This window comes from Anolis sagrei, chromosome 5 (assembly GCF_037176765.1).
Source record: "Anolis sagrei isolate rAnoSag1 chromosome 5, rAnoSag1.mat, whole genome shotgun sequence".
NCBI lineage: Eukaryota > Metazoa > Chordata > Lepidosauria > Squamata > Dactyloidae > Anolis > Anolis sagrei.
Genome location: NC_090025.1, coordinates 171,341,916 through 171,362,326, shown reverse-complemented (window position 1 = coordinate 171,362,326; position 20,411 = coordinate 171,341,916). Strand labels below are relative to the sequence as shown.

The 20,411-nt window shown below is 39.9% G+C and overlaps 1 protein-coding gene across 7 annotated transcripts in view; it reads right to left on the bottom strand.

Moving 5' to 3' along the window:
- Positions 1-20,411, bottom strand: part of IGF1 (insulin like growth factor 1) — a 73,917-nt gene that overhangs the window by 49,435 nt on the left and 4,071 nt on the right. For all 7 annotated transcript variants that reach the window (XM_060776887.2, XM_060776885.2, XM_060776882.2 and 4 more), the window contains exon 2: positions 16,910-17,069. In XM_060776887.2, the coding sequence (XP_060632870.2) occupies positions 16,910-17,063 (154 nt within the window). In that variant the 5' untranslated portion in view covers positions 17,064-17,069. The remainder of the gene's footprint in view (positions 1-16,909; positions 17,070-20,411) is intronic.

Genomic DNA, 20,411 nt, shown 5'->3' with positions numbered 1-20,411 from the left:
GAGAGGGGGCCTTCTCTGTGATCGCTGTTTGCCTCTGGAACTCCCTCCCCAAATAACTAAAAACAGCCCCCTCTTTTCTCACCTTCAAAAAGTTGCTAAAACCCACCTATGCACTCCGGCATATGAAGAGGAGGAAGACAAACACGTCTTGACGTACACCCTCACCTAGATATTTTAAATCTTGTATAGATACTGGAATTGATCTCAGCCTGTTGGTTGTTGCAAAACACCTCATCTCTCTATAAGGTTCTCATTATTAATTTTTAAATATTTTATCTAGTGATAAATGTATACTATGCATTTATGTTTGTATGGGTCATTTAAGTTTTATCTTTAGTTATTTTTGTCTGTTATTAAGTTTAAAGTTAGGCCACTTATATATTACTTGATGTGTTTTGTTCTGATGTAATTTGTTTTATGATTTACTTTTTGGCATTGAATGTTTGTCATATATACTGGAAACTACCCTGAACCCCTTTGGAGAGATAGGGCAATCTATAAATTAAGTTGTTGTTGTTGTTATTATTATTATTATTATTATTATTATTATTATTATTATTATTCCCCTGTTCTTCTCTATGCGACATGGAAAGCCTCCTGTGTTGTCAGCACTGCCTCTTACAACAACTCAACTCTACTTCAGGCACAGAGCCCTGTCAGAAGTAGATCCACATTGTGTGATGGGATCCGGCAGGCTCCGTGCCTGAAGTGAAATTGAACTGTCGTAGAACAGGCAATTTTGCCCATGTGATGAAGTTCTAAGAAGGACCACTTTCCAAGTCCTTTGGTGGCTTTAGGGACCTTGTCAGATGTGCTGCCAAAGATGGTGCAGTTTGCTGCATTCTGACAGCAGTCACACAGGGGATGGTGGGGCCTTTCACCCCAAGCTCCATTCCATTGCAGCTTCCTCCCTGCCCCATTGCATGGAGGAAAGCCTTTATTCAGCAGCTCAACCCATCTTTCCTTATGGAGAGAGGGGGAGCCTGCCGTTGTCTGCCGTTTCCATTTTTTCAGTGGTGGTGGCACTTCATTCATGGAGGCGCCTCAGAAGTAGTTATCTGGGGTGTGATGGGAACCATTGTGGTCTGTGGCCAAACTCCAAAAATCCAGTTACTGATGCTGAAAAAAGGTATGTGTGAAGAGGTAATAATCTAAGACTGTATTTCTGTCCCCAACCCCAGAAACAAATGTATATTTATTGTTCAAGTATCCTAAAAATAATAGTATGTAAACAAGATGAACAGTGATTAGGGAGATAGGTGACTTCTTGAATTGATGCAGTTATTGTAACTATGTAGCCAAAAGGTATATACAATTCCCAGAAGAGAGATCACCAGAGCATGTTGCAACGGACCCTTCTGGGAACTGGATGGTCTGTTTCTCAGAGCAAAAAATCAGAGAAAACTTGACATACTCCCTTCTATGTTACAGGCTCTGCAGAATACTTCCTTAGGGTCAAACAGCATGTAACATTGCTCAATAATCTCCAGCTTTTGCTTCTCCACTTCCTCCAGCATCTTCATCATCATTACCACCACCATCACCATAAGAGAAATACAAATTTCAGAAGCTGCAAATTTGATTGCATCAGCTTTGAAGTGCTGAGGAAGAGGGTGTGTTTCCTTCCGTGGGTGAAAAAAAGCAGCTTACGTGGGAGGACTATTCCATCTGTCACTTCCTTTGCTATCCTTCTAGTCCTGAGCAAAGATCCTTTTATTTTTGGGCCTTTGGGCTTAATCTTAGCCCCACTAATAGTTTTTGTCTGATGTTTAAGATCTGGTGCTTTGAGTGCTCAAATTTTATTATTTGAACTATATTTTAGTATTATCTGTTAAAAGACCTCCTTCTTTGCAAACTATCCTGTGAAATTGGATTGAAAACAGGCACAGATAAAAATAAATAGATGGGTGCGGTAGGGTTAAACCTTCACCATCTCACCCCAGTGCTACTGCTTCAATATGTTATTTGTGAAAGGTTGCCTGCCAATAAATCATTGTCATAGATAGAAAACTCCTGCTGTCTTACTTATTTTAATATAACTTTTGAGATCAATGGTGCAATATATGGGGTCCACCAAATATCATGATTCCAAGCATTGTATATACCTTAGGATGATGGTCACTTTTAGGAGCACAGGAACTGGCAAGAATGACTATGACCACTACTGCTTGCTTGCTGCCATCCTTCGTCATTCCCATAGTGTTGGATATTGGCAACTTAGCATTATGGTGATGGATGGAAACACCTTGGTTGAATGAAGTCTCACTTTTAGGTAGACAATGTAACTCTACCCTCCCACTTTGTCACTCCCCCAGCTCCCACAATTATTTACTATAGTAAATAAAATGTCACCTGTCAGTTCTATAATCTTGTTTGTCTAAATACAGCCATGCTGGATGCCATGTGGAATAAACAACTCACAAGCCTGTGTACACATTTCAGGAACCATAAGTTTGCAATACTGACCAAGAAAGTTAAACAACCAGTAGCCAAAAATTTTAACTCACAATATCAGTGGCTCTGGTTTGTCTCTCTTTGAAACTGAGTTGCCATCTCACTCAAGCATATGCCCAAGACTTATACAACTACTACTACTACTACTACATTTCTTACCCGCCTCTGCTCATGGCTCAAGGTGGCTTAAAACATCACTAAAAATGCCTAATATAAAACAATGGTTTCCAACCTGTGGTCCATGGACCACCGGTAGTCCCCAAGAACGAGGATATGGTCCGCAGCCTCACTGTTACTATAGCATTGCCTCGAAACTACGCGACAACAAGAGTGACTGGGTCTTGTGAAGCCTCTTATGGGGTCAAGGCAATGGGGATATTGGGAGGAGAGAGGCTGACTTCCCATGAAAAATTACTACTACCACATCAGCTCTAGATTATGAAATGTGGTTTTCTATGGGTGAGCAGATGGTGACTACTGGATGGCATATGTTCTTTATCAGAAACTAGAGCTGATGTGGTCTATGTAATGCAGTTTTATGAATCAGCAGCCCAAATAACCAAACTGAATCTAAAGTTGACCAAAAACTGATTTGCAACTCTTTTGGTACTAATGTTGGAGAGTGGTCAAAAAAGGCTGGGAACCACTGATCTAAAACATTATTTAAAATACACATATTAAAACATATTTCTGCAAAATATATATTAAAATATACAGAACAAAGATTAAACACTCAAACTGCCACCTTAGCTACAAAATCACTGTTAGTTTAAGCAACAGAGAAGACATAAGTTGAAACATCTGGCTTAAATTCTGTTCATTAATCACTCATTTATATGTTGCGGGGGGGGGGGGGAGGGGGGAGGGGGGGGAGAAGAGATATCCCAATTTGACATAAGGCAATTTACTCTGTTCTTAAACATTTATTATGGATAGTACAGTTATAATGTGTTCTGAACTATCCAGAACATCTTTCTCAATGCACTGATCTAAAGTAAATCAGAAATAAGGTTAAGGAATATTGGAATAATAATCAAAAATAAAATTTATGAGATGTAAGTCTACCTGAACTCTGAATTGAAATATGAACCACTACTTTGAACCCTCCGCTATTGTATGAGAATAGATAATATAGCATTGCATTTAAAAGTATTTAAAGAGAAAATCTTTGTACTCAGTAAAGCCGTTGTCCCATACCAGATGTGACTTGAAAGCAAACCAGGTTGAGGTTTGAACAAAACTGTACCCATCTTATCACACTGTCCTTCTGGAATGAGCAAAATTCTGGGAAATGTAGTTTAGAGCAGGATCTTTTGAATACTCTGCTACAGAGGTTCTCGCCTTCCCAAACAACATTTCACAGAATTTTGTTCGCACCAGAAAAATGAGGCTGTCTGCATTACAGCCTCAGTTTGATAAGGCTAGTCATTCTTGCTTTAAAAACCTTTAAAGACTGTGTATTAAATCTGATTTAGAGAAAAGGAAACACTGTCCTAGATTTTTTAAAGGTTACATTGGACAGTTTTAAAGTCCACTTGCTGCTTTGTGATGCTACCTACTTATCCATTGCCTGCTCCTAAATTACACAAAGAGAAATTAGATACATTTTCAGTAGCTCATTCTCAAACCTTTTCCATGAGTCACTGTTATTCCTTTTGCCAAACTAAATATGTCTGAGAAAGGCTGGAAACTTTAATGAAAAGAAACATAAAATTTGAAATGTGTGTGCTCGTGGATGTGCACATGCGCGGCAGAAGAAGGATCTCTTCCATGGATCTTATTGAATCATAATTCAGCAATTTAAGGGATTCAGGAGTGAAACACTGTAACTCAATTTAAAGGGCTTTTGTGACTGTGAACATGCTAAATTGGAAATGAAATGGATGTAACAATTACCATTCCATTAAACTTCAGGAACTGTAGCAATGCAAACAGCTGCCTTATTGCCAAGCTTTTTGCAAAAAAAAAAAAAAAAAGATTCTTTTTTTAAAAAAATCAAGGAAGTTTTACACTAAAAGAATAAATTTCATGATGATGAGTAACACAACAAATCTTTTTGGCATAATACATAAGCATGGGAATCTTTTACACTTTGCATGTGTGTGTGGATTTTCTAGATGATAAATCTCAGAATCCCCAACAAACTGGAACACAAATGCCCTCAAATAAATGCTTGAAAACCAATTCAAGAAATATATGATGAAAGAACTGGAGGACGAGACGAACATTGATGACAACTTGTTTAGGAAGAGGGAAAACTCAAATCTAGAAAGACATGGGAGCTACTAAGAGCATTATGAATATGGGCTTCTTGTCATTTTGCTGAGAACCAGTATCAGAAGGAGAAAAAGGTTTATGAAGTGTATAAAGCATAAGACAAGCTTTGATAGATCAAGAGGTGGCATGACAGCCATGTTTATGAACCCACGTGCTCGAGACCGCATTTTCATTTATGAACCTACGCGCTCACTTCGTTCATCCGGAGAGGCCCTGCTCGTGATTCCGCCTGCGTCGCAGGCGCATTTGGTGGAGACGCGAGACAGGGCCTTTTTCTGTGGTGGCCCCCTGACTCTGGAACACCCTCCCCAAAGATCTTAGACAGGCCCCTACATTGGCAGTCTTTAGAAAGAACTTGAAGACCTGGCTGTTCCGATGTGCCTTTCCAGAATAGGAAAACTCCAACAACAAGTCCCAGAAGCACTTTTTTAGAAATTAAGATTGCTGGCACACTGCACTTACCCTATAATCCTTACATATCACCTGTCACATCAGCACTTTTAATCTGTACCCATTACTCTGGCCCGGCCCAGTTTTATTGTGTCTTGGTGTATTGTTTACTGCTTGTTGTTTAATATTGCTTTAACTGTTTTTAATTTGCTTTAGGTTGTGTATTGTTATGTTGTGTTTTGCGGCCTTGGCCTTTGTAAGCCGCATCGAGTCCTTCGGGGGATGCTAGCGGGGTACAAATAAAGATAATAATAATAATAATAATAATAATAATAATAATAATAATGTTTAAATCTTTGAAAAACTGTCATATTGAACATGATGCAAGCTTGTTTTCTGCTGCTTCAGGAACTACAACATGGAGCAACAGATTCAAACTACAGGAAAAGAAATTCCACCTAAACATTAGGAAGAACTTCCTGATGGTGAACTTCCACATACAATGGGTTAAACCCTTGTGCCGGCAGGACTGAAAACCCACAGGTCGCAGGTTCGAATCCGAGGAGAGCACTGATGAGCTCCCTCTGTCAGCTGCAGCTCCCCATCCAGGAGCATGAGAGAAACCTCCCACAAGGATGGTAAAAACATCAAAACATCTGGGCGTCCCCTGGGTAACGTCCTTGCAGACGGCCAATTCTCTCACACCTGAAGCAGCTTGCAGTTTCTCAAATCGCTCCTGACACGGAAAAAAAGTAGACTCTGGATTGAAGTTATTATATATAGGTTGGTTTATAAGCTCAACACTTTGAGCAAAAGATTTTAAATACAGGACTTGTGTGGTCTTGAATGACTATATGATTTGTCCAAATGACTCCTGTTACCACTGTTCAAATATTGCAAAGCCATTAATAATATCAAGACAAATAGAGGTGATCACATGAAAAAGTTTTGGCCAGCTACATCATGAAATATGCCAAAACTAAAACAAATCAAGGATTTCTTGGTATTTCAGGTTCTGTGAAAAGAAATGTGGGGTAGTAATGCCAAGAACTGACACTGAGTTGCCAAATGTTTCCTTAAGAAACCTTCACCATCACAACACTAAGCAATGCACAGACATTACACATACAACTAAGCTGCAGTTAAAGATTCCAGCATTAAATTCCATCCCCCCTTTTTCATTTCCATTTGACTTAACACACTGATAAAATTCAATAGGAGATGTGTCTGTGCCTTGTCTAGAATAAAGGGCAAATGGATTCCTGTCCTTAATCTTTTAATTTTCATTGAGCAAGAAAGGCAGGGCATGAAGATTTATGTGCCTAAACCGTTGCCTTTGGCTGTCTCTCCAGTTCAAACCTTTTAACTCATCATCTCCATTGCAGCAGAAGTAATTTTACCAAATAAAAACATAATTCTTGAAAGAATGCATGGATTTATTTAGGATCTCTTTTCTCCTTTGAGTGCTGTCTTTTGCTTTTGCCATCTGGTGGAAATTGAATAGAACCAAATTGCTAGAAGGTGTCATCTGGTGATGAGCCATTTTAGGAGCGACTTGAGAAACTGCAAATCACTTCTGGTGTGAGAGAATTGGCCGTCTAAAAGGATGTTGCCCAGAAGATGCCTGGATGTTTTGATGTTTCACCATCCTTGTGGGAGGCTTCTCTCATGTCCCCGCATGTGGAGCTGCAGCTGACAGAGGGAGCTCATCCGTGCTCTCCCTGGATTCAAACCTCTGACCTGTCGGTCTTCAGTCCTGCCGGCACAGGGGTTTAGCCCACTATGCCACCGGGGGCTCCAATGCCCCATGTGAAGAGGTGATAAATAGGTTTCCAGAGCCCACTGCTGATTTAAACTCTGGTTCAGTAACATTGTCCACTGCTCAAACCACTATGCTATCATTACAGAGGAAGATGGCAGACCTTTAAAAGTTAGCCACAAACAGTCCTGCTGGCACAAGGGTTTAACCCAGTGTGCCGCCGGGGTTTTATTTTGGGATAAAACAGCCAAACCATGAAATAACATATGTAACCATATATGTTAATTGCCTTGAGTCCCCTACGGGGTTGGGAGAGGCAGGGTATAAATAAAAAATAAGGTAAAGAAAATTATTGGCTTATTGAATAGTTTCAAACAACTTTCTTTCCTTAGATTTTCAAATTTGGTGACTTGAAATATCAGTGCTTATGGAGAAAAATGATTGTGTTAATCTAGGTTTACACTGTACACTGCTTCAGCCCCCCCACCCCTGAAATTCTCATGATGGTCCGCGAGAAGGCCTGACTGGTACATTATTTAAACTGTTATGTTTATTCATATCATGATCTGAACACCATGCTCAATATATCCCATATGCAAGGGGGTATTGGGGTAACAATACAAAAGGTTTGCTAGGGTAGACCCTCTTTCACTCAGACTCAGCCCCTCCCCCTCCGAACCAAACTCAGCCCACCCCCCCCCCCCCCCGAAACAAAATCCTGGCTATGGGCCTGTGCAGTGATAACCCTGTTTCTCCAAAAATAAGGTATTCCCTGAAAATAAGACCTAGCTACAGTTCATCTTCAGGATTTTGAGGATAAGCCCACCTTCAAAAATAAGTCCTTGTTACAGTTCATTAAAAAGTCAATTTGGAATGTATGTATCTATGTTTGTTTGTATGTGTTTTCCAAGATGGCTCTCACTTTCAGAGAGCCCTGTTACTCTCACCAGTGATGGATCTCAACTAAACCTGGCATATATACCCAACATGACCACCTTTAAGTACTGGAAAGGTTTGGAAGGAATTGACCTTGCAATTTAGGAGTTATTGTTCACCCATATTCAAAGAGCACTCTGAATCCAGCCGATGCTGGATCTGGACCACATATACCCATCATGACCAACTTTGAATACTGGCATGGTTTGGGAGGGAATTGACTTACAATCTTGGGAGTTGTAGTTCACCCACATCCTTATGCATTTTTGAATGGACCATTCATAACAACAAAAACAAAAATGACTATTTCTTATAAATAACATTATGAAACCCAGACATTACCAGACATCTAAGTGTGTGTGTGTGGGTGTATAACATACACGCATGCGCACACACACAAGAAGCATGAGTTCTGACATGTACAAAGGCATTTATATGTTTTAATGTTTCCATGTAAACCTGGCCCCATAAGCAGAGGTGGCCCTAGGTAATTTTCAACGGTAAGCAAACAGTATTTTGGCGCCCCTCCAACCAATCACTGATATATATATATATTTTCTGTGCGTCATGGGAGTTCTGTGTGCCATATTTGGTTCAATTCCATCATTGGTAGAGTTCAGAATGCTCTTTGATTGTAGATGAACTATACATCCCAGTAACTACAACTCACATATGTCAAGGTCTATTTTCCCCCAAGAGCACCTCAAGAGTGCCCCTGGGCAAAATCAACTATACTGCAAATGCTTACTTTGCGTAATGGGTTGAGCTGCCCCTGCCCATAAGACAAATAATGTGTCTGTTGATCAAACACTGAAGACCTGGATGCTGGAAGAGGGAATCAAGCACTCTAAATGTCTAAGTAGGAGATCAATACTGCAGAATTATAGCAGTTTGACACCACTTTAACACCAGAGCTCTTTGACAGAGAAAGACATAGAAACTTAAAACTACAAAACCCAAAATTCCAAAGCACTGGGCCATGATAGTTAATGTAGTGTCGAACTGCTATAATTCTGCAGCATAGATACAGCCAAGAATAATAAGTAAGCTACTAAATCATAGGATTTAGTCATAGAAATAAGTGACATATTCACCATTGCATAGGTTTGAGCAGATATATCAAAATACACAAGCTTTTATATGATTGGGCAAGCTCCCTCAGCATCATTCGGGGCATATTTTCATTTGTGTGTGTTTTTTTGTCTTGGTGGCAAGAAAACCAGCACTCAAATGACATAATGGATGACTTCAGCCTGTGCCAAGTGCCAAATATCTCAAAAACCAAAATCTCCCCGGTTCTTTTATGAAATTCTTTCTTCTGCTCAAGGAAACATGTGTTAGATCATTCATACCTACTGCCAACTCTTTAACTTCAGCTTGTGGTTTTAATTTTTTTTCAGTGCAAGTGATGCTTCAAAAGTTTTGCTTTTAGCCCACAGATGACTTTCGTAACTGGAAAAATGCATTTCGTTTGGTGAAAGTGAAAACCTCTATTGCAGTTTTTAGGTTTATGGTATTCTGTTGAATGAATGAATGAATGAATGAATCAAGTTCTACATTCATTCGGTCCTTGCCCACAGTCTGAGGACCATCATATTTCTTTTGAGCAATTATGGATTACACTGATGACTTTCCACCAGTTTCCCAATGGTGTTCAATATGAGTCTAAAAAGATGGAGTGGAATCATAGATCTGATAATATGAACAATTACCTCCTTTTTTGATGTAAGAAGCCTTTAGCCTATTCCTCTGGAAATGACAGGGGAAACTATTATCAGAGTTTGAAAAGCAAGCCTGAAACCTTGGAAAGATACTGCCAGAACAGACAATTTTGGGCTAGATGCCAAATAATGTGTCTTGTTGGAAGACCACTTGTTGCACTCTTATCGTAGACTAGATGCTGGTGCAAAAAGAAATGTAGCTTGCACAGGAGTGACCGTTCAACCAGGTATAGTCTGCTCCAGAATCCAGCCTCTTAGAGTAAATCTACACTGTAGAATTAATGCAGCTTGATACTACTTTGACTGCCATGACTCAATACTATGGAATTCTGGGAGTTGTAATTTGGTGAGGTGCCAATACACTTTGGCAGAGTAAGGCAAAGCCTTGTAAAGTTATACTTCTTTGGAAGCTTTTAAGCAGAGGCTGGATGGCCATTTGTCAGGGGTGATTTGAATGCAATATTCCTGCTTCTTGGCAGGGGGTTGGACTGGATGGCCCATGAGGTCTCTTCCAACTCTTTGATTCTATGATTCTATGATTCTACTTCCAAGGATTTCATAGCATTAAGCCATAGCAATTATCATTGTGTTAAACTGCATGAATTCTACAATACAGACACACACTCAGTGCTAGCATAACTATCAATTTATACAAAACTAGTACAGAGTGGAAGAGAAAGGACCATACAACGTAGGTGAAAGAATTATCCACTGATATAGCAGGCAAGCAAAAAGCAAAGAGGGATGAAAGTGCTACTAGGTGATAAAGAGCAAGTCATATTTCAGTGAGCAAAGTAATTTTTAAATGGTTGCCAAATAGCCACGGATGTTTCCAAGTTGTCTCATTCTGTACAGCATTCCATTATTTGCTGCAAAATCAAGCTGCTTGATAGCCCAGATTCCATGGCATGGTGAAATCCTGGCTTTCCAGTCTCACAATGAGATGCTTGGCAACCATCATAAATCTTTGTATCTCAGTCTGATAGCCCTTGGGATCCAAACAGCTGGAAAACCACCTGGAATCTTATGTCTTTTCCAGAAAGAAGCAAAGGCCATCAAGACAATATTTTAACATATGATTTTCTTTTTTCCTTCCCATATACACTGCTAGCTAGCATCCAAACACCCTACTGTTGTTTAAAATAAATCCAAAAGTTGGTATAAAGCCAAAGGAGCTTAAGGTTTAAATCAGGAGAAGAAAGTAGTGCTCAGTAGACTTTGAGTACATGCACCCCTGCTAGGAAAAGGAGAAGAAAGTGCTTTGTCAAGAAGTAGTTTTCAAAGAAGCAGATGTGTTAGTCTCTGTGTAACACAGAAAGGTGGACAGGAGACGGAGGAGACAAAAAAGAAAGGTACAGCACCTTTAGGATGTTGCCCAGGGGACGCCCGGGTGTTTTTATTTAAACATGATGCATTTTGCCCCATGTATATATTTTAATGGTCTTCTATGTGTATGTGCATAGCCTGAAATGCACTGGACTTTTTCCAAAGTTAATAAATAAAGATAGTCATTCACTGAGTATTTGTAGATACAGTAGAGTCTCACTTATTCAACATAAACAGGCCGGCAGAACATAGGATAAACGAAAATGTCGGATAACACGGAGTCCCCTACTGTTACCCATCCAACGTCGTGCTAGACACCTAGAATACTAACAACAGGGACTCAAAGGGTCAAGGCAAGGCAATGCCTCAGGGCTAGAGCGGCCCAGCAGCAAGTGCCTGGATGCGGAAGAGGAGCATGGAAATGACAGAGGGAAGGAGTGAAGACACTTCTGCTTCTGATTATGCCTCTTTTCCCCCTTTCCTCCCTCCTCATCTTGTCTTTTTTCTTATTGGGAATGGAGAGAGTGTTGGGGAGCTCTCCTTTAATTGAAGGGGAAATGCTGGAGGAAAAGGGGGCATAGGATAAGAGTGTTGGATAAGACGGAATGTCGGATAAGCAAAGGGCAGACAAGCAAGACTCTACTGTATATAGATCCCCTTTTCATTTCGATCCCAGTATGTGAAATAGCAGTTGCAAACTCAACATTATGTCTGCCCGGCCTCAAAACCAAACTGTCTATTATTCCTCTTATTATTATTTTGCAACAGTTCCCTGGATGGCAGGCATGTAGCCAGGGGGGGGGGGGGGGGGGCTCGGGGGGCTTCAGCCCCCCCCCGAAATTCTCATGGTGGTTCGTGAAAAGGCCTTACTGGTGCATTATTTAAACTGTTATGTTTATTAATATCATGATTTGATCACCATACTCAATACATCCCATATGTATGGGGGTATTGGGGGTAATGATACAAAAAGTTTGCTAGGCTAGACCCTCTTTCACTCAGACTCAGCCCCCCCCCCCCGAAACTCAGCCCCCCCCGAAACCCCCCCTGAAAATTTTTTAGCCCCCCCCCCCCGAAACGAAATCCTGGCTACGGGCCTGCTGGATGGGATTGTGTCTAGAGATCTAGTGTTATTTTGCAGTCCTTTTCTACCACTGGATATTGCTGCAAGTCCCCATTTACTGCTCTCAAAATCTTGATCAGAAAATAAGCAACGGGAAATTATATGTGGTATCATATACATTATACAATTAATGCAGTTTGACACCATTGTCCTGGCTCAATGCTATGTAATTCTGGGATTTGTACTTTGGTGAGGCCCTAGGAAGACTAAAGATCTTGCAACACTACCACTCCCCATGATCCCATAGTATTGAGTCACAGCAATTAAAGTCACATCAAACTGTATTATTTCTACAGTGGAAATTAACCCTTAATCACAAATAACAAGACCCAATTTCTAGGACTCATTATCAGGTAGGATATGAATTCTGATAAATAATAATTCTGTAAAGATAGACTAGATAGTCCCCCCAAATAGTTCTGGCTCCCAATTTGACCCTAATCAGATCTCACACATTACCATTGCCCCTGTTAGAAACATAGTGCTCTCCTTATACTACCCCCAGGTCCTAATCCTGCCCTTTCCTTTCGTACTTTATCCATCAACACTATCCTTTGGCAAATGATTTGCACCAGTCGCTGCACTATTCAGACAACTGAAGGATGCTAGTCGCTATGTATTGTATTCTGTAGTTATTTTATATTGTTTGAAATGTTTTTATGAATTTTGTTGTTATATTTTAAATATGTTGAATCTCTGCCTTGTCCTCATGTAAGCCACCCCTTCGGGGAGATGGAGGCAGGCTACAAAAATAAAATAATAATTATAATTATAATTATAATTATTATTAAAATAAGTTGATTTTCTTAGAAATGTTCAGGGTTATCAGCCTGTGCTTATGTGTGCAACAAGTACATCAATTTAGACAAAGCTGCCTCAGTTCTTAAAAAAAACAAAACAAAAAAAACAACGCCATTGTCAGAAAGCATTTATGCCCTAATGGCAATTGATGTCATCTACAGTCACTTAAGACATTTAAAATGCACAAAAATATAAATGAGGGGGATTTTTGGAATGCAGTGTTTCACAAAATCTTTGGTTCTCCAGATGTTTCAGACTCCAGCTCCCAGAGTTCCTGATTATTTGCAAGTTGCTGGGACTTCTGGAAGTTGAAGTCCAAAAGCACTGTTTGGGAAGTTCTGCTCCAGGCACTCATGGTGTTCAATATGAGTGTTCAATATGGCTGTAGGCTCCCCCCCCCCCCCCCGCTTTTTCAACTTAGAAATCTGCATTTGTTTTACAAGCCACATAAAGAGTACTCATTTCAAAACAGAGCCATTAATGTGCATTATTCTGTGAATTAGTTTGTCACAATGCAGTTAGACCATAAGCCTTTAACATACTCAAAAAGGAAACACAAGTGTGGACATATGCAACTCTTGCCTGTCATGTTTCTGATCTTCCTGCATTGATGGAAAAAGTTTGAAGTGTGAATGTATTCAATTTTGCTTGAACATAACGGGAAGGCTTTGTGTGTTTGGGAATCCTCATCAAACCTGAATCTTAATCACTTGATGGATTTTATGTAAGTTCACAAAAGTGGTATTGTTTTGGATTTCCTGTCTCAACCCAAGAAGTTTTAGAATACAGTGATCACAAATGGGAACACTTTTTCTTGTGTCAGGAGCAACTTGAGAAACCACAAGTTGCTTCTGGTTTGAGGGAATTGGCCGTCTGCAAGGATGTTGCCCAGGGGACACCCAGATGTTTTACCATCCTGTGGGAGGCTTCTCTCCTATCCCCACATGGGAAGTTGGAGCTGACAGATAGGAGTGTAATCTGCTCCCTGGATTCAAACCACCGACCTTTCGGTCAGCAGTCCTGCTGACACAAGGGTTTAACCCATTGCACCACCTGAGACTCCTATGGAGACACTATGGCTGGACTTTGTACACACCCACCCACTTACACCCACACACATCCTTTAGCCCTTTCATTAGCAGGCAATATATCTGCATAGCACTACACATTGTTTGCAATTTCCTTTCAAGAAAAAAACAACAAGCACACCAGAAGAATAATAGATATGAAGACATCAAAAAGCAGAGGTCTTCTTTTCTTTAGAATGGCAGTTTTTGAATTAAAGGAATGACCATTATTAAAAAAAATCAGTATAATATTTCATGAAATCTGAGTGTAATTTATTTTTACTTGCTTTTCTAGCCTATGCTATCATCATAATCAGGAGATTATGGTCTAGATGTTACAGATGTTACAAATAAGCAGTCAATAGTACCTGCGAAGGACAATCTGTACTAAATACAATCACATCCTCAAGGGCATAACTTTTGCCACCGTTACCCATTTCATGCAGCCACTGGTAATATATCACCCATTTATATTATCCATATTAGAAAAAAAAACATATTGGAATAGCTCTTGCTATTGGAATATACTTGGACAACAGAAAACCTATTTGGTTCCTTTTGACATCTGAACCAGATGCAATCATTGTCAGAATATCTACTGTAGCAAAACTATTTTGTGTTTTGTTTTTATGATGCCAAATATCTATATCAAAATATAAATATTTCATATGATTGTATGAAATATCTATATCTAGATATAGATATTTGGAAACATAAATATAGATATAACACAAACAAGTTATCACTATGAATGTGTTATAGGTGACACAAAGAGAAAGAGAGAGAATAAAGTAATAGAAGAAAAAATATCACATTCCCTTTCTTGTGATGGAAATTGGGAGGAAACAATAGTTTGAGTTAAATGAAATAAAACAGAGAAAAGAAAAAGAAATTTGAACCTCACGGAAGAAGAGAGAGCATAAAATAGAAGAAGAGAAAGATTACCAAGTTCATGAGAATATGTGTATTAGAGTCAGCCTCATGGTCACCCTCCCAGCAAGATTCATCCCTCTCACCCTGAGTCCCCCTTCCTCACCCCCTCTTTCTCTCTCTTTTACTCCCCCCCCCCACTCACCACTTCCTACTCTCCTATACACTTGATTGTTCCCCAGCTTTTACTGTATGAAAAAAATCCAAATAAAAATATTTTAAAAAATGGAAATGGGGAGGAAACAAAAGACAAAATGCATCTTTTCTTAGGCAAGCACTTGAAAGTATTTGCAGTATCTATCTAGAATATCTCTTTGCCAGCCAAATGATGGCCTCTCTTCAACCCTGAGCATGGACTGACTCAGATGGTAAAGTAAGGTCAACCGAATAAGCATTTCCTGAGTGTCTTGTTTTCATTGGAAATCTCCTACTGAAGCAGACCTAATCTTTCACAGAACATTAATTTTATAGCTGATGATACACCCTTAACTGCAGGATTCAGTCTTGTAGCCAAGGGATTTGTGTCCCCTTAAGAAAAAAAAACCCTGCTAATTTAATGAGTGCACTTGTTGGCATCATTGGCAGAAGCTTGCAAGGACAGAATTGGCATATGGAATGAACTGCCTTTTCACCCCCTCAAGAAGATCTCTCTGGGTCATGGTTGAAACCCTTTGGGAGAGTGGTGTGAAGAAGCTTTCATTGCCACCGCTCATGCCGGACTTCCTCTGTAAATAAACAGAGGCTCTTATAAGCTTTCAATCCCAAAATTGTATTGGCTTAAAGTGATCATATGCCACCGAAAAATCCTGAATAAGATGAAGGGCAGTACAGAAATGTTTTAAAGGAATTAATCAATTAAAATAAGTGGGAGACAAATAACAAATGAAACATTTCAGTTGTTCAGTTTTCAATTTGTTCTGAAACAAATTCAAAGAGGAACAAATGGATTATCTATTTGAAACATGCTAGAGACTAAGGAAGGTATGGTGATTTGAGTGTTGGACCATGACTCTGAAGGTATGGTGATTTGAGTGTTGGACCATGACTCTGAAGACCAGAGTTCAGTTTCTCGTTCTGTGATGGTAATTCACCAGGTAATCTTGCATGAGCCATATTCTCTTAGTTCCAAAACACCCCATGTTGGGTTGCTAATTGGAAATAGCTTGAAGGCACACAAGAAGAGCTGGGAGGTCAACTTATTCTGATAGCAGCCATGGTGAGATTAGTAGCTGCTCTTGACACTGTCATTTTCCTCCCAAATGTCCTGGACATTCCTAGGAAGTAAAGATAGCAGCCTCTACTTTGGGGTTACTTTCCTAATTTCCACCGCCAGGATAAATTATGCAATAGACAGGGGATTCTAGGAAGAATAAAGATGGCCAGGAGTGGCTACCAAATTCAGCACTGTTGGCGACACCAGTGGTAGAATTTTTTTAAAGGAGGAAGAAGGAAAGAAAGAATAAAAATGACAAGTATCAAAATGAACATGACCTCAAGTAATGGAGAAAGCAAATTAGTGAACTAAAAATGAAACAAGTTAATCATGTTAGTGAATGGAATTTCAAAAGGGTGTTAAGAGGGGAGACGTCTTGTACAGCTCTAGGTGATAACAGCCGTTGCCATTATTTCCCCTTCATTTAATATGTACAGAACATCAAAACGAGCACAAAAAGTTATTATTGTTCCTGATACACATAAACGACACTACTGTAGCTTCTCCAATGCATACATTTTGTCCAACAAACTTTCATCACTCTTCAAAATAGCAAACAAAAGTATTAATGTTTTGTCCTTCACACCAAAGTTAGGGTTTCCAAGCCTTGGTCTGTGTTACTTAATTTTGAACTAGTAATTCAAGACCATAGCTTTGACTTTGATTTCCTTAGCATAGCACTAACATTCAAGTGATTTAATAATACACCACAAATACAGCAACTAGGAAAATTATGTGTTTTATCCTAAGCTTTGGATTACAAACATTAAACCATTCTGTTTGTTATGTTTTGTTGTATGGTTTTAATTATACGTGCTGAGAGCTGCATTTACCTCCTCTCTTCAAGTCTGTGAGATAACAACGCCAGGATTTATAAATGAGAAAGAGAGAAAAAGGGATGTTCAAACTTACTAAAATAGAAGCCTCTTTCTCCGCAGACAAACTGAAGAGCATCTACCAATTCAGCACCACAAAGTGTCTCTGAGCTAGCAGCAGCAGGCGAACTGGTCAAAGTGAGAAAGCACAGGCCAAAGTAGAAGAGATGAACATAGGACACAGTGAGCATCTTTACCTGTCGGGGAAGCAAAAAAGACCACATCAACATCTTTCAGTTGAATCCTAAAGCAGAACTTGCTAGTTTAGCCATTTATATATCTAGCATCCCCAGTAATAGTTAGAATCGGGTACCTTCAAGTGAACTTCAAGTTATGGTGAACCCACCTTAGGGCTTTCTTGGTGGGATTTACTCAAACAAGGTTTGCCACCACCTGCTTCTAAAATTGGGAGAGCATGAATTTCCCATGATCACACAGTGGGTTTCCACAACAAAGTAGGGATTTGAACCCTGGTTTCTTGGAATTCCAGTCCAAAACTCAAAGTAGGACACCAGCCATGCTAACTACCACCCCCAACAGGATATGCATAACCAATTTAGATTCATTATATCTCCTCCACTGGTCATGCTGGCCAGGGGATTCTGGGAGCTTTAGGCCAAAGCAAGTAATGCCCTTTGAGAAAGTAAAAGAGGTCACAGGATTGTATAAATCCTGGTTTAAACATTTGAATGAAAATGTAGGAAGAAATGCTATAGTTTGAATAGAATTATAATATAACTCCTGAAGTGTCCAGTTCACAATCTCATTGCTGGTGAACACCTTCCATCCTCTGCTCTTCTTTATGATAGTTCTTCATCTTTAAAGTTAGGGTTGGACTGGACATCCTTCAAACTGAGCACTGCCTCTTGACAGCACTTTTAGCAGAAGACTATAAATACAACACTCTAGGGACTTTTCACATGAAAACATCACCCCATAGCAGCCATGCAATCCCTGATAGCGGCAGCATATTGGGAAAAGCACATTCCCTATTGCACTTATGCTAATTTGCCAATCCATGATTCCTGCATAACCTTGTAACTCCATCCTCCCACACTTCTGCTGCCCCATAATTTCTTAAAATTATTTTTAAAACATGACTTCACAATTCCAGCTAATTAAAAATATATACATAAAATATAAAATCAATAATTACTGCCCCAGGAATACCATGTTTATTTATTTATATCCTACTTTTCTCTCTTGGTCAAGGCCCAAAATAAGATGTGGATAGTATTAAGCATGTTTCTTTTTAATTCCAAGGGATATTTGGGGGAAGGGGGTCTCTCTCTCTCTCTTTCTTATTCTTTTGTGTGTGTGTTTTAAATTGCATCAGTGTGTATAATGAATAAATAAAATGATACCTTGGGTTACTGCACTAGGGACCTCATCACATGGAATTTGCCACCACCCATGATGAATCAGCAGGGCAGCAGGGCAATTCTGGTGCCCCACGCCTCACTGTGCCCAAAGCTAATGCTTCCCCATACCATGTGGGGAAGTGTTGTCATGCAGCATGGTCCCATGGTTTCCCATGGAACACAAGAAGCCTTCTGTGTTCTAAGGGAAGCCTTCTACAATGCAATCAGGATGCTTCATCCATGGGTTTTACAGGAAGTTGCAATACATTGTGTGATGGTGTCTGGTGTACGGTGAGGAGGAAGTGTCCTGAAAGCATCCCAGGACACTTAATTAACCTCATGTGATGAGGCTGTAAAACTCCTTTTAAAATGTATATATAAAGAAAAAAAAGGAGAAAAGTTACCCTTTAAATGGCCATCAAATAATGCCTCCAGTCTAAACATCTTTTAGAAAAGTACTAGTGCTGATCTAAGAAATCACTACAAACCAATACATAAAAGAATGAATGAGCGGATATAGATGCAACAGGAGCTGAAAGTCCTGGTAACACTAGTCAAGTTATATTATGCCAATGTATGCTTCGTTAAGCCAATTTGGAAGAGTCCATTGTTTTCATTTACTGTATTTAATTTTGCTTTCAGTTTCATTTCTGGAGAAAAAATGTGTAGCAGTCTAGAAATGGGTTCAGTACTCACTGCTCCAAGAATCCTGCCCACGTTTTCAAGTTGAACAAATGAGAAAGCATCAATTGCCACTGGACAGTCACAAGCCAAAGCTACACCCACAAGATCTGTATTAATAGCATCAAAATCACAGCAGATTTCAGCGATTTTATCTACAAAGGGCAAGTCAGCTTGGATTTTCCTTTTAGTGTGGGCTATGGTGTAAAAGACCCCTGATCACTCAACATATCTCCACTAGCCAGCTCTTTGCAGGTGTCATGCATCTGTTAGCATGAGGAACCAGGAAGTCATCCATATTCACAAGCCTCTTGGGGCAATCATATTTAATCAGGCCTCCATACCTGCGGTGGCTCAGAATCTCGCGAAGTCAGTGGTTCTCAACCTGTGGGTCCCCAGATGTTTTGGCCTTCAATTCCCAGAAATCTTTACAGCTGATAAACTGGCTGGGTTTTCTGGGAGTTGTAGGCCAAAATACCTGGGGACCCACAGGTTGGGAACCACTGCACTAAGTCTAAATCCCACCAAGTAGTGACCTGTCATTGACAATGGAACTACAGACCGTTCTTCCATTTCCAGATCACCAGCTCCCTATCCAGCACAGAAAATGATATTAAGAGTGTGCCATCAGCCTGAATTGAGTCAGATCTTGCTTGGAAGAGACCCAAGTGGTAAAAATGCATTTTTGTGTGCAAAAAGACCCCTCATGTGTTTTTCTGTGTAGAAAAATCTTGCAGTTTGTAGCATTATTGGAAGGAAACCATACCAAGTGCCTTTGACCGTAGCACCATTACTGTCGCCACTATACTGTAAATATTTGCACCTGACACTTTCCCCTATTTCCAAGACCTCTTTCGTTTCATTAGTAAAAACATCAAAACTCTGACCTGCGTTGGTGGGACTTGTGGTCCTATACATCTTGAGGATATCTGTTTGGGAAAGGCTGGTATGTGTCTATCATTCCTGGCATGTCACAGATAAATCCAAACAAAACTGTAGTTGTCAGTTTTCAGAGGGTTTAAATTAATAATAAGCTTCATCTGTGAAGGGGAAGACCACATGGATTGGGTGTGGTCCAGATACCAAAGCAGCTCTAAACCCTGTATAAATGCTGTTTAAATTAGGATTAGCAGCTGCTTTGTGTTAGTGGAGAAGCGGCTGCAGCGTCCTGATCTCTCCTGGACATCAGCGATAATTTAATGACATTCCTCGCAGAATGTTGAAAGGGCCAAACGGAAATTGCAAACACAAGCACGATCAAGCCACTAGAAGTTCAAAAGCACTTCCTTTGCCTTCAAGAACAACTGGGAACATCTCAACACCTGTTAGGTGAGCCACCGTACACATGTCAGCTTTGCCACAAAACACTGCAGCATTGAGAGGTTTATTAACTCCTCTATATTGTCTTCCCTACTATTTAGTCTCCCAACAAGTGTCTATTCCTTTTGCACACACAAACTGACACTGCTGAAAACTTTTTTGGTACTTTTGCAAATC